Source organism: Vitis vinifera, chromosome 9 (assembly GCF_030704535.1).
Source record: "Vitis vinifera cultivar Pinot Noir 40024 chromosome 9, ASM3070453v1".
Classification (NCBI taxonomy): domain Eukaryota; kingdom Viridiplantae; phylum Streptophyta; class Magnoliopsida; order Vitales; family Vitaceae; genus Vitis; species Vitis vinifera.
The window spans coordinates 4042939-4057338 of NC_081813.1; the positions used below are offsets into that span (position 1 = coordinate 4042939).

At 37.8% G+C, this 14400-nt stretch overlaps 4 protein-coding genes across 5 annotated transcripts; 2 read left to right on the forward strand and 2 right to left on the reverse strand.

Annotated features, from left to right (window-relative positions):
• Nucleotides 1–1784: 1784 nt before the first annotated feature.
• On the reverse strand, nucleotides 1785–2932 carry LOC100253219 (large ribosomal subunit protein eL37x). 2 transcript variants are annotated; one of them, XM_002284539.5, is made up of 4 exons: nucleotides 2824–2932; nucleotides 2360–2495; nucleotides 2143–2244; nucleotides 1785–2043 (listed from the first exon to the last, which is right to left on the reverse strand). In XM_002284539.5, exons 1-4 carry the CDS (start codon nucleotides 2824–2826, stop codon nucleotides 1997–1999), a joined length of 288 nt encoding a protein of 95 aa, XP_002284575.1. In that variant the 5' UTR covers nucleotides 2827–2932; the 3' UTR covers nucleotides 1785–1996. The 2 variants fall into 2 exon arrangements, with proteins under 2 accessions (XP_002284575.1, XP_019077510.1); XM_019221965.2 differs by lacking the exon at nucleotides 2824–2932 and having other exon boundaries at nucleotides 2360–2504.
• LOC100265299 (uncharacterized) lies at nucleotides 2917–8424 on the forward strand. The gene is made up of 9 exons (XM_010656359.3): nucleotides 2917–3302; nucleotides 3751–4365; nucleotides 4732–4820; nucleotides 5109–5462; nucleotides 5699–6001; nucleotides 6109–6354; nucleotides 6447–6668; nucleotides 6970–7543; nucleotides 7878–8424. Exons 1-9 carry the CDS (start codon nucleotides 2981–2983, stop codon nucleotides 8090–8092), a joined length of 2940 nt encoding a protein of 979 aa, XP_010654661.3. The 5' UTR covers nucleotides 2917–2980; the 3' UTR covers nucleotides 8093–8424.
• Nucleotides 8425–9872: 1448 nt separating this feature from the next.
• On the forward strand, nucleotides 9873–10937 carry LOC104880239 (uncharacterized). Its single transcript, XM_010656360.3, has one exon. The coding sequence runs from the start codon at nucleotides 10014–10016 to the stop codon at nucleotides 10668–10670; it is 657 nt and encodes a 218-aa protein (XP_010654662.1). The 5' UTR covers nucleotides 9873–10013; the 3' UTR covers nucleotides 10671–10937.
• Nucleotides 10938–11085: 148 nt separating this feature from the next.
• On the reverse strand, nucleotides 11086–13843 carry LOC100254998 (putative Peroxidase 48). Its single transcript, XM_002279498.5, has 4 exons — nucleotides 13255–13843; nucleotides 12660–12848; nucleotides 12416–12581; nucleotides 11086–11809 (listed from the first exon to the last, which is right to left on the reverse strand). Exons 1-4 carry the CDS (start codon nucleotides 13600–13602, stop codon nucleotides 11298–11300), a joined length of 1215 nt encoding a protein of 404 aa, XP_002279534.2. The 5' UTR covers nucleotides 13603–13843; the 3' UTR covers nucleotides 11086–11297.
• Between the last annotated feature and the right edge of the window lie 557 nt (nucleotides 13844–14400).

Consider the following 14400-nt stretch of genomic DNA (forward strand, 5'->3'; position numbering starts at 1 on the left):
CAAAAACCACTTTTTTTATAACAATAAAAAGGTGTTTTCATTATTTTTTTATTGTTCAAAAAATAAATTATTTTTCGTGTTTTCTTTATCTTCTTTTTGTATTTTCTTAATTATTTTTTGTGTTTCCACAAAAATGAACTCCATCCAACCACCATCCAAACTCTTTCTTTTTCCTTAAATTATTAAAATTAATATACTTACACATAATTACGGTCATCATTTATGTAAAAAAATTATAGAAGGTAAAAATTTCAAAATAAAATAATTTTTTTAAATTTAAATGAATTATGCAAAATTATTTACATACTTATAATATCAAATTAAAGAAAAAAAAACACTTTATTAATTAAAAAAATTAACTTTCAAACATGTTTTTTATTTTATTTATTTAAAGTTTTTTTTTATTAACTCAACCCAACAAGTTTTTTTTCTTTTTTTTAAAATACAATTCCCAAACACAATTTTTTTTTTTGAAAACACAAAAAACTGTTTTTCAAAACAGTTTTCAAAAACAGCAACCAAACAACTCCTAGTTTCTTAAATTTTCTAAAATAAATTTTCCTAAACCATGCTTAAGTTGTTAAAGACCACGGAAAAAATGGTTGGCAGGATGCCACTAGTTACCCATTGAACAGCCTTTTACCACCTCAGAAAGGCACCATGATTTCACATTCCCACATCCGTCAAGTTCGTTAAAAGATTAATGTTATGTTTTAAACAAGAAAAACTATTCTTAAAAACAGTTACCAAACAAACCCTAAATAACCAAACTCTGATTTGTCATGCATTCCAAATTAATCACATTATGCAACCTCTACAGTGGGCTGGCGCATCCAAGCGTACGCATGTCTATTTGATTGGTCGCTCATTCACATATATCTAATTTGCCTATCAAAACATTATGCAAATACCAACAGATCATCAATTATAGGGGGATATGATAAATTATTTTGTTTAGCACAAATGCAAACCCTCCAGCAAAGAACTCGGAGAACCTGGTTTGCACATCCACAGATTTGATAGTCACATTAAAATAATTCCGAACTGGTTTAACACATCTGTTTTACTTTGCCACAAGATAAAATAGAACCCCTGATAAACAAAGAAAGAGCACACACCTGAGACATGAAATGGAAGTACAATATTGGATCTCCAGGAGAGAACCCAGCAATAGCCATCAGAATTTTTCTTTGTTTTTTCAACAATTGCCAGCACTAAACAAGACTACTGTGAAAATTGGCTTTTGATTAGGACCAAGAACAAATGTCGGGTAAGCTTCATAGTAAGCATTCTTCAGAACCAAACATACCAGAGAAAATGGATCCCCTCAAAGAAACCATCTAGACCTCTACCATGATGAATCATTAATTCAAAGGATTATGGCAAAAAAATGGATCAGTTCACTTCAAATGTTCAGGAACAAGTCCCCATCCATAAAGAATATGAGAATAAAAAAGCCAAAAAAGATCTTAATTCCGACTGAATTGTTGTTTTTGGCAATCTAACAAATGAATTATCCACCTGTTCACCAATTCAAATCAAACTCTACCCTTACCAACTTACCAAACAAAACAGAACCCAACATCTAACACCTTCACCCCACCTAAAAAGGCGGGAGAAGCCAAATAATTGAAGTTTAAGAAGTAACGCACAAGTTTTCCTAGAACCACTATACTGCATTTCCCCAAAAACAAAAGGTCTACTAACAGCATTCTCATGAGATAAATAATGATTAGCCAACATGAAAACCATAAACTTCCATCAAAGAAAAACCAACCAAAAAGTAAGTAAAAGGCCAAACTAACAGTACTATCGTCCAATTCGCATCCAAAATTTAAACCAACTACATATCAAGGAAAACTGAGAGCAATTTTGGAATGAAAAATAAGCAACACTCATCAAATAATGTTCCCAAAAATCTTGTTCCAACACCTGATGCCAACTGAAACTAAGAAGGGCAGCACCCAAATTATGCCCAGTATGGCTCTTCTACACCTTAAGCTGAGGCAGCTGCTCCCTTCTTCCTTGGAGCTGCTTGAGTACCTATATAAGAACAAAGCATAAAATAAATTTCATAATCAAAAGAAACCAGTAAATGCACAAAAAGAAAAGACAAAAAAAAAATAGAATGATTTATTTTACCTTCTCTGAAGTTGCTCTTGAACCTACAAGCAACATGGCGAAGGTACCTCATCCTACCAGTTCCAGTTGTCTTCCTCCGGATCGCCTTCACACTCCAGTTATCTGAAATCGTTTAAAACATAATAAATTAGTTAAGAAAAATCTAAAAACAACTCCATGTAAAAAAACAAAAAAGGTACAAGAGAGAGCAAGGCTAATGTGATCAAAGCGCGCTCACATTTTCTGATACGGGCTGCGGGAAAACCGCAGGCGGCGCATCGGCTCTTCTGCAGATGGAAGCTGCGGCGACCGCACCGGACGCAGAGGGTGTGAGTCTTGTTCCTTCTCTTACCGAAGCTTCCTGTTCCTTTTCCCTGTTGCATATAGATACTCAATCAGATTAATACACAAGCCTACACACGTCTAAAAAGATCAGGATCTGTTCCCTTAGCGAGAAATTGAAACAAAAGGAAAGGAAAACTCCAGTCAAAAACTTCGTAGTTCAAGAAAAAGAAAGGAGCTGTTTGGCTTCCGAGAAACCAATAGAAATAAAAAAGGAGAGGAAATGTTGAGAATCAAATGCTCGTTTTCCTGAGAACGATAAACAACGAAGAGCAAACGATCTCAACTTTCCATGTCATTCCTTCATTTTTCCTCCAGTTTCTCAGGAACCAAACAGAGAGGTTGAAAGAGAGAGTTTACCATTGTAGCAGAGAGAAAAAAAAACCCTAACTTAGGAGCTCCCTGGCCAAGGACCTCAGAGCGGCGTTATCGATAGGCTTTATACCATGAACCAGAGTTAGGGTTTAGGGTTGGGAACTGAATTGTAATCAAATGCGCTCAACCCCACCCGAGTTCGATGACGTGGCAATACGCTATTGGACGGGCAATCACTTGGACCCTCCAGACTCAACGTTGGGCTTTCGGGCCCATGACCATTTGGAAGTTGTGTATTAGGCCCAGCCCATATGTTTCTGGCGGGAAGATGCTTTTTCTTCTTCATCTTCGTCAGCTGTCACCGCAGGGAAAGCGGCAGAGAAGCTCGGGAGAAATGGAAGAAAGTGAACCCCCCAAATTTCCGGCGTTTCCATATGAGCCCTATTCGATTCAGATTGATTTCATGAAAGCCCTTTATCGCTCTCTCAATAAGGGTGGTGTTTCTATGCTCGAAAGCCCCACTGGTGAGGCTCACTCACACTCTCTGTTTGGTTTCTGAGAAAAAGGAGGGTAAGAAGTGGGAAAATGATTTTTGTATGAGATTTTTGGGTGTGTGAAATTGTAAGTAGTTAAATATTTTGAGATTTAGGATTTTGTTTTACTGCGTCTTCGATGATTCTGGGTTGCTTAATTTGAATCATTTTAGCATCTCTCACATAAAGTTAATATGGTGTTCGAGAGATATCGTGTATAGTCTGCTTGATTGGTGAGAAAACAGAGGAATTCAAATGAGAAATTCGGATTCAACTAAGATAAGTAACTGTTTTAGGCTTAAATTAAGGGGAAAATTTTCTTTTTCCAGAACCTAAAATTGGAAATTCAAGAAGTGGGATTTTGCTATATTTTCTTTTTTACATGTTCTTAGGCTTAATGGTTTTTGTTGGCTTAATTTGGAATCCCTTGTCGCTACAGGGACTGGCAAAACTCTGAGTATAATTTGCAGTGCTCTGCAATGGCTTGTTGACAGGAAGCAACAACTCAAATCTGAAGCCAATCAGACTCAAACACCTGGAGGTGGAACTGGTTCAGACGATGAACCCGACTGGATGAAAAACTTTGTCGCAAACAAAGATCCTGCAGTGGAGGACAAGATGAAGAAGAAGCTAAGGTTTGGAAAGGAGAAACCAGATAAGGGAAGGAATCAAGGAAGTTGCAGAAACCTGTTATCACCTAATCTTGTAGAGGAAGGTATTCATGAGAAGAAAGATAGTGAGAATCTGGGGGAAATTAATGGGGTGGAATTGAATGATGAAGAGTTCTTGGTGGAAGAATATGAAAGCGAAGAGGAAGAGGGTGTTGGTGTAGGGAAATCAAAGAGGAAGGCTGGTGGGGTTTCTATAAATTCATCAAGTGATGAGGAAGAGGAAGATGACAACGAGGAGGATGGAGAGGGATTAAAGATTTATTTCTGTAGTCGGACCCACTCACAACTGTCGCAGTTTGTGAAGGAGTTAAGAAAGACTATTTTTGGTAATGAGATGAAGGTTGTATGTTTGGGCTCAAGGAAAATTTCCTGCATCAATGAAGGTAAACTAATATTTAGAACGTGTTGAAATGTCATGTAGAAAGTAAACTGCTTGATTGGTTTCTGGATAATTTTTTATACAGTTCAACAGCATGAATACAGACATAACAGAAAAGTGGCAGCTGTCATGAAAAGTGATGATAAAAATTTCAATCTTGGCATTTCATGAAATTTCAAAACTGATCTCATGCCTTCAGTTGTGTTATCTCCATTTTTTTTCATGGTCTATTCTTGATCATGGATTACAATCTTCAAGCCCCATATAAGGAAAATATCTTAATTTTCAGGGGATGCCCAAACATGGCTTACTGAACTAATAAAATTGAACTTAATGCAAATTTGACATTGTTTGGGGGGTTCTGTTTCAGAGGTTTTGAAGCTGGGAAACTCTACTCGTATCAACGAACGGTGTTTGGAGCTTCAACAGAACAAGAAAAAAGAAGTTTCCAAACTTAAGGTATCATACATTGCTGTTCATGTCAGTTTGGTGGTTAATTTAATCCATGAATCTTTTTTGTTTTTCTGATAACTTGAACTTTGAGCATCTTTTTGAACTGAAAATTATAGATGCTTTATTTTACTGTGGGATTTTTATGATTATGCTATGAATTTGTACTCTTTCATTTGAAATAAATGGGCAGATTTGTGAATGAACTGACTTGGAGCATGCCCTCATTGTTCCATTCAAGCTTGTAAAAGGATTTTCTTTTTATCATGATTGAAATAACTGTGTTGATTTTGATAGAACTTGGGTTCAGAAGGAAGAATACGTAGGACCAAGGCTTCTTCTGGATGCCCAATGCTTAGAAATCATAAATTACAAAAGCAATTTAGGAGTGAGATTTCACAAGAAGGAGCTTTGGATATTGAAGACCTTGTGCACCTTGGAAGAAGGATGGGAACTTGTCCATATTATGGCTCCCGAAGCATCATCCCAGCAGCTGATCTTGTGGTTCTTCCATATCAGTCTCTTCTATCAAAATCATCCCGCGAATCACTTGGTCTGAATTTGAAGAATAACATTGTTATAATAGACGAAGCTCACAATCTAGCCGATTCTCTCATTAGCATGTATGATGCAAAAATCACTTCCTCACAGGTAAGAGAAAAAGAATTATCCATCTCCATTTTTATGTAAGCATCATTGTTGCTTCTGAAAGGCAGGTTGCCAGCCTGGTATTGGGTGTTAATTTGACAATTCTTTTAAGCCTCCTCTTAGCTAACATTCAGATTTCAATCTTTAATACCCTAATCAGTTTGAATTGTTGGCTTTTGATTATTATCTTAGAATTGAATATTCAAAAATTGGTAATATTTGGTGTTTTTTCTACTCAGTTGGAGCATGTGCATTCTCATATAAAGCAGTATCTGCAAAGATTTCGCAATTTTTTAGGACCTGGCAATCGAAGATATATCCAAACATTATTAGTCGTCACCAGGGCTTTTCTTCAAATTCTTCTTAATGGTAAGGATACAAGTTTGGTTGATCCTGGCCATGATGCTGAAAAAGCTTTTGGAGCGAAAAGTGCCTCTGATTCTTCTATGGCCATTAATGATTTTTTGTTCTCTCTCAATATTGACAACATCAACTTGGTCAAATTGCTACATTATATAAAGGAAAGCAATATCATCCACAAGGTAATTGCTTACTACCACCATTTATCTATTCGTTGCTACCCAGTTCTGTTAATTCTTTCTTTCCTGCACTTTCCCATTTAAGAAGATATCTCTATTTTGTTTGCCAGGTAAGTGGTTATGGAGATAAAGTGGCCTACTTGCGAAAAGGTTCAGCCCTTAATGATGGTGGAGAAAGTAATGAGGAGGGAAGTACTTTGTCTGGATTTCGGGCATTTGTTGATATGTTGCAGTCACTAACAAATAATGATGGTGACGGAAAGATAATAATCTCAAGGGCAAAACAAGCATGTTCTGGACAACAAGGAGGATATCTAAAATATGTTATGCTCACAGGGGAGAAGATTTTTTCTGAGGTTTGTTTGAAATTCAGTACTTTCGCATGCCTGGATTTTTCATAGATTAGGTTTTTATTTGACAATAATGAAAGTTTGATATCTGAATATAGATTGTGGATCAAGCACATGCTGTCATACTGGCAGGAGGAACCCTGCAACCAATTGAGGAGACAAGGGAGCGACTATTCCCATGGTTAACATCTGATCAGTTCCATTTCTTTTCATGCAGTCACATTATCCCTCCTGAGAGTATTTTGCCTGTTGCTCTTTCTCATGGCCCCTCTGGCCAGTCATTTGATTTTAGTTACAGCTCCAGAAGCTCATCAATCATGGTGAGTGCATTACAGATTTACTCTTCTTTTGATGGGGATTACTCTGATAATCTTCATTCTCTGATAGCACCATTTATTCAAGTTTATTGTTTGAGTGATCGACTGTGTATTTTACTTCTGCCTAGAACAGCTATTTCAGTGTCATTCGTTCCATTCCATGTATAATTTTATAGTATTCTGAAGCAAGATCCATGTCTCAACTTTATTGGAAACAGAAGTTTCTGTTGTTACTTCTGAAAAGTTTTCACATAGATCATGATTGGTCGCCAACTAAACTATGTTGTTGGGCTTGAAATTGCAGATAGAGGAGCTAGGACTCTTGCTTTGCAATTTGGTGACAGTGGTTCCTGAAGGAATTGTTGTGTTCTTCTCTTCATTTGATTATGAAGGACAGGTCCATGATGCATGGAAGGCTTCAGGCATTCTTGAGAGGATTATGAAGAAGAAGTGTGTATTTAGAGAGCCTAGAAAAAACACAGATGTGGAATTTGTTCTTAAGGAATACAAGGAAGCAATTGATAAATCATCTGACAGGAATCAGAAAGAAGATCCAGTGCCTCAGAATGGTGCTATACTCCTAGCTGTAGTCGGTGGGAAGATATCAGAAGGTATCAACTTCAGCGATGGGATGGGTCGATGCATTGTCATGGTTGGACTGCCCTACCCTAGTCCATCTGACATTGAGTTGTTGGAGAGGGTGAAGTATATTGAAGGCCTGGGAGTCTCAATCTCCAGCCGATCAACAAAGTTTTCAGTTGGTAATGAATATTTCAGTGGAGATGTCCAAGTTGGGTTCGACATCCTACGAAGTTGCAAGCATAGAGGAAAAGAATATTATGAAAATCTTTGCATGAAAGCTGTAAATCAATCAATTGGTGCGTCTAAACTACTCTACTTATCTGCTGAAAATCATATGCAAGTTGATAGACCACAAGGATGGTTTACCAGGACTATTCATAATGCCTTGGGTGCAGAAGCTGTTCCTAAGTTGGAACCTGGCCTAACCAGTTCTCCAAAACATCACATTTTTTATACAATCAGAAATGAATTTGGTCTAGTCCTTAGGGAAATGCTAGTGATTAAATCTCTAGAGTCATCTAATAAGCCCAGTTTGTGTGTGTGTTGTTTACATGTAATAATACATACCCAGTGGCGTTTACTATTAATTTTTACTGATATCTGTACCTTATCTTTGATTGTCTGTTTTAGGTAGAGCAATTCGGCACATCAATGACTACGCTGCAATTTTGTTGGTTGACGCACGATATGCATCCGATCCTTTAAAAAGAAGCTTCTCTCACCCAACTAACAAGCTCCCACAGTGGATAAAAGATTGTCTTGTACCTGTAACTGGCAAATATGGAGAAGCACACAGGCTGCTGCACCAGTTCTTCAAATTCAACAAGAAGAGAGGCTGTCAGTAAGAAGCCTTACTAGAGCAGTTGCTGGATTACATAAGAATACACAGTACCAAACCTTACAAAGCTATGTATATATTGGCCGTATTTGAAGCTAAAACATGTTCAAATGAAGCATTGTAGCGTGATGGAGACTGGACATGGATTCAAAATTAAATTGTATACTTACAGAGGATAAATAGAATTCTTATAGCTGACCCCCAAATGTTGGGGCCTAAGGCTTGGTTGAGTTTTATGTATACTTCCATAAGATCTATATTTCTATATGTAACCTTTAATTTTCAAGTTCTTTTACTGGTTGAAATGACAGTCAGATATTTGAGTTCACAGTACTTTCATTGCCACTCAGATGAAGCAAATATTCACTACAATTCAGAATTATAATTCGAATCTCTTGGGGATGAACCGCAGATTTGTGCATCAGCCACATCTTGCTGGGTACAATTTGCTAGATCATAGCTTCTTCCAATGGTGAAGGAGGACTAGTGTTTGTGAAAACCCAGACCTGCAGAAATAAAGGACTTTCAGCTGTAGTCATCAATACGAGGTCCTGGAGTTATACTATTATCCGATGGATCAATTTTCCCTGGGTTTTCCCAGGGATTTGTCACTGGAATGAGTGTTAAATTGGACATGGGTAAATGTGTTCTAGCATTTAAGTATGGGTGGGATCTAGGCAGCAGATTAGCCGAGCTTTCTTAACACATGGAAGGCACAAATTGGAGTATTAATTCTGAAACAAGATAAGTTTCTTGAGACAGATCTCATTAAACTGCAGCAGATTCTGATTTAAAAAGGGTATTTGTATGAGGTTGGTGGTTGATTTCAACAAGGCAACTATGAGAAAATGACTGGGCTGTGCAAGGATGGCAACTGTGTGAAAATGACTTCACTATGCAGGAAATGAAATGCCCCATGTCCTGATTGCAACCGATTTTGGTGCCAACCAATACAGTTTGGGACCTGTACAACTCTTTCTTATAAATGCAGTAATGATATTTTCCCTACACTCCCTACAAGATGAGGTCAGGCTCACCAGCTTTTTCCTTCTAAACTAGGGTGATGATCTTGGGTTAAATTTTGTTGCCTCCTTTGATTATGTAACTCCGGTGTAGATATTGTACACTTTGAGCCAATGGACCTCACGGTTTTAAAATACGTCTACATAGTTGAAACAATCTCATTACATATATAGTGTTAGGGACTTCTTCCTTACCAATGTGGGATACACAGTTCATGAATCAAGAAGATTCATTTCATGGGTCCTCTGGTTGAAACAATGACTAAAAAATGATGATTAAGATGTTGAAGTCATGGATTACAACAATAACCTTTTCACCAACCCAGCACTTCTAGTTTTTGCACCTTAATAATTGTACTTCACTTTCACCAACAGGCAGTCAAAATGAAACATTCTTATGATGATTAGATTCCTCAGCTCTTAAATCTCTTCTGCACTTACAGACAGGTGCAAATCAATGCGCCAACCGTCTGATCAGTGGACAAACTATTTGATGCCTCAAAGCCTTGAATGCTCTGACCTTGTGCCCATGTGATTGTGTATGAAAAAAGGGTCACTACCTTTAACCCTATATACCTTTTTGTGGAGAACAGAAAATTCAGGAGAGTGAACAAAATAGAAAGAAAATTTCCCCCCTGTGACTCGATTTGGCCTTTTTCTCAAGTCACCTTTAGGAGACCTCAGCTGTCCCCATCTCTCTTATCTGTCTATTGGAAGCAAGGTCAAGAGAAGAAGAAGAAAGGTCTAGACAAATTGGAGAAGCTTGTTGAATTGTCTCAATCTCCTTTACCTGTTTACTGGAAACAACATTTGGAGAAGAGAAGAAGCCAAATGAGGAGCTGTTTCTTTTGTTGTAGATAGAATAAGATAAACCATCCTCCTTACCATACAACATCAGAGCCACAAATGCAGCTAAGGGAGTCCATCCAAAAGACCAAGCGCTTTTTTCACATAACCCTCCAAAATCTCAAGGCCTTCCTCTTTAGAGGGTACCAAAAACTACCCGAAACCCCACCCTGCAACCCCTTCTCTTGCAGCAGTTGCAAAAACCAGAAAAAACATCAGCTAGATCATATCTATGCAGATTTTTCTGATCAATGGGAGTCAGACCAAGATAGGGACAAAAGAAGAAAGATGAAGGGTATAATGTCATCAAAAGAGCTGGTGAAGGAAGAAGACAATTGTAGTGGAAACTTTGTGAAGTTGGCAAAGCAGAGTCCTGAGAATAACAAGCATGAAAAGGGAGGAAATGAGGAGATCAAGAACATGGGAAGTTCCCATCAAGGAAGGAGAGTACAGCCATCTTCTTATCTGGTTGCCAATGGAGGGGGCTTTGCCTTATTACAGAAGATGAAAGAACTGGAGATGATGGATGCAGGTGATGTGGATCATGTGTTGGACATAGAAGAGGTGCTCCACCACTATTCTCGCCTTACATGCCCAATTTATCTAGACATTGTCGACAGCTTTTTCATGGAGATGTATCGCGAATTCTTCCTTCCACAAGCACCCTCTCTTCGCACTAACAGTTCAAGTAGGAGGCTTGGCCCACTGAAGTTGTAGGTGACCTACTTTCAAGTTCTTTCTTAGCAAGTTCATCTGTGTGTGTTTGTGCTTTTGATTTTCAGCTTCCTAGTCCTCTCTACTATTGTTGTTCCTTGCTTAAGTGTGTTCCTCCTTACAGTATAGAAGTCTGCAAATTTGTCCACTGCTACCTCTTCACCTCATCCTTAGACTAATTATTCTTGATTTCAAATTTCTCTTCTACAATGGTGCTTAGATGCTGTGAAGATTTGCCTTTGATTATAAGTCATAATAAGTCTTCTTTTAGCCTTTCTTGTAGGCATTCCCTTTGCATACACCTTTGGTTTATACTTGAATTTAAATGAAGTCATTACATGAAAACCCCCATGTCAAAATATACACTAGGATGAGAAGAATGTTTCATTGTAGTCTAACTGATGAAGTGCAATAAAGGGACTCATAAATCTGTTCATCCACACCATTTATTTCATCCAATGGAAAAGTATCAACAGCCATTGATGTAATCTAGTAGCTAAAAGAAAATTTTAACAACAGAAACAATTCAAGTATTGGTACATTTCAGATCAGTACAAGAGGCTTTCTGGGTAGCTACAAGTGGGTGCAGGAGATAGGCTGAACAAGTGGGTGCAGCACCCTCTCTTCGTGTCAGCCCACCTTTGAACAATTGAGCCGAACAAGACCCAACGGTGCAATCAATACTTGGAGGTTTGAGAGCTTCATCATTGTTATGGCAAAGTCCCGGCGGAACAAGGTGTTTTCTGAAGCATATGCTCTTACCCAGCTTTCAGTTCCCTCCTTAGCCATTAGCTGTTGATCAGCATAGAGGATTCCTCTTCCTTGCAAAAGACTGCGGTAATATAGTGTCCCAAAATTTGATCTCAGTCCATCATAGTCCATTATCATCCCTGGCTCCTCAGGGGAGGAAGGTAGTGAGCTATTAAAGGAAGGTAATGGTAAGCCATCAAAGGAAAATGGCGGTTGAATATTGAAGGAAATTGGTGATTCTGGTGGTGCTGTTCTATGGCTGTTATTGCATCTTGATCTCATGAGCTCAAGGAAACCAGAATCTAAAGATGGGTCAGGCCTGTTGGTCCCATGGAAGTTGTAAAGACGGTCTAGGAAGAATTTGCAGTGAACCACTCCAATACTGTGAGCACCTGCAAATCAAAGAAAGGGGACAGACAAAAACCATTTTCTGTCATACCACAAGAACTAGACTAAAAGCAGAGCCCAGAAAATCAAATTAAACAAACACCAAACCAATGATTCCATTTGCAAGAAATGAGATATCAGATTAATCAAACACAAATCACAATCATTTTAAACAGAGCACATATCATTCAGAACCTACTGAACTCCAGAAAATGTGTTAATGGACCAGGAAATATTCAAAGAAATCACATAAAGTGATCTATCTTAGCCCAGTGTTAAAAATAAGAGATTTCTAATTGCAAATTCTCCATTTGGTTGCTGATATGAGAAATTGAAATATTGAATCCAACATCCAACAAATGAAAAAGGCACAAGCAATTTCTTTATCTTCTAGAAACTACAAAGCAAGACAAGGGCTTCAAAGTACCTATCCTTTTTCTAGTCTTATTTTTTTGTCAACTAAAATGGAGAAAAAAACATATAGCTGAGACTCAAACCGATTAAGCGGAAGACAGAAAATCATCTCAAATTAAGGATATACTCCAATCCAAATCTCAAAACCGGAAATTGCATTGACTGAGAAGACAAAGAAGGGAAGAAAAAGGCAATACCTAAGAGACTGACAGTCTCCTTCTCATTGAATCCCCTTGATGCAAAAGATGCAAGAGTTGTTCGTAGCTCTTCATCAGGCGAAGGGATCCCATATGTTGCTGCATCTGCAAAAGCCCGACTGCTATCTCTCCTGCCGGTATCCAGAGGGTAGAATGGGCCACCAGCCTAGAATTCAAAGCTTCAGAACAACATCAAATAACATACATAGGATCACACAAGCACATGGAGAGAGGCTTTTTTTACCAGAACAACAACTTCTCTGGCAGCCAATACAAGAATATCAGCACAGGAAACAATTCCAGGGCATGCTGCTTCCAGCTCTGCCTTGATGGAGTCAATTATATCAAAGCCCTTTAGAGTTTCATTAGGGGGAGAATCTTTCTCTGAACGGACTCCATTAACCGCATCCAACAATACCGATGCATCACATCCCTGGACCAATTTCAGTTAGCAAGTGATGCAAATCAATGTTTGAGACAAATAATGCTAAAAGGATCCCATTATGAATACAGAAAAATTTTCAAGAAATGAAATGAATCGACGTCAAAATCTGAAGGGAAAAAAAAATGAGACAACCCAGACTGAAATCAACAACAATGAACAAGAAAATTTGCTTCAAAACCAAGTTTGAAATCAGATAGATTCCAGAAGAACACTAGGAAAAATTGGAGCAATTAATGAGTCTAGTGAAAAAAAATAATGAGAAATGCAAATGAACATCAAGAAAAAAGGAACAAGAAAATCACTTCAAGACCAAATTAGGGGCCCAATTCGGGAAAAAAAAAAACAACAACAACAAATCCAGATCAAAATCAGCAAGAAAGAGGAAGAAACCCACCTCAATAAAGCAATCATGGAAAACAAGTCGCAAGAGTGCAGGAGCGACATTGGGCCGGACTTCGTACAACCGCCGAATCATTGTCCGAATGATTTGCTCTGCTGGTGGGCATGAGTTGCGGTAGAAATCATATTCTAGCGATCTAGAATCACCGAAGTTGGCAGAAAGAGACAACCGTCGAGAGAAAATCGAAGAGGAATCAGGTGGAGGCAATCTAGCAGTTTGCAAACTGTTCTTAGTTTCCGCATTGTGGTTCTTGAGAGAGATCAAAATGCAGAGTAGAAACACCAGAAAGCTGAGTTTCCTCAATGTGTGTGTTTCAAACACTCCAAACATTTGAATTATCATCTTCTTCTTCTTCTCTTTCTTGCTTCTTTTCTGTGAATTATTCGAAGATTGAACTACTGAGTTGCAGAAAGATCAGAGACTCAAAGTTTGGGGCTGAAGATCAAGAATGGCGGGAGAGTGGGATTTCAGAATGACGGAAACGCCCCTCCTAACTGAAAGTTAGTTTAGGCCATAGGAGGTAATTGAATTGTAATTTTACATGGATGCCCTCGTATTTTTGTGATCATCGGCCGTTGTATTAGGGAAATGGGTCACTATTTTGGAGAACCAGTGTAACGAGCTGGATGAGGTGAACAAAGCCCATATAACTGCCAACAAAAATGGGCCGAAGCCTGTTTCATTTTCAAGAAAAGCCCAAACAACTAGGTAGAGCCAATCCCATCTTAAGGGTTATGTTTGCTTGGGAAAGTTCTAAGGAAAGAAAAAATGTTAGAGAAAAATTATATTTTCATATTTGTTTGTATTATAAAAAATATTCAAAAAAATTCAATATAAATTAAAATTAATTAGAAACTTATATATTTTAAAATTATTTAATTTTTATATTGAAGAGTTAGAATAAGTGCATAGTGTTTGAAATAATATAAAAAATATTTATTAATTTTAAATTTATTTTTTATTTTCCTTCACTTTTTCTTTTCCTCAAATTTCCCGAGACTCAAACATAGGCTTTGGGTGTACAAGGTGTAAAATGCTTTAGAAATATTGTCTACTCTGGGCTTCATTGTGTCCTCGTGGCCGTAAAACTCATTTCTCCCATTAGGAGGAACTCATTATACAGTGTCAAGAACCTTTATA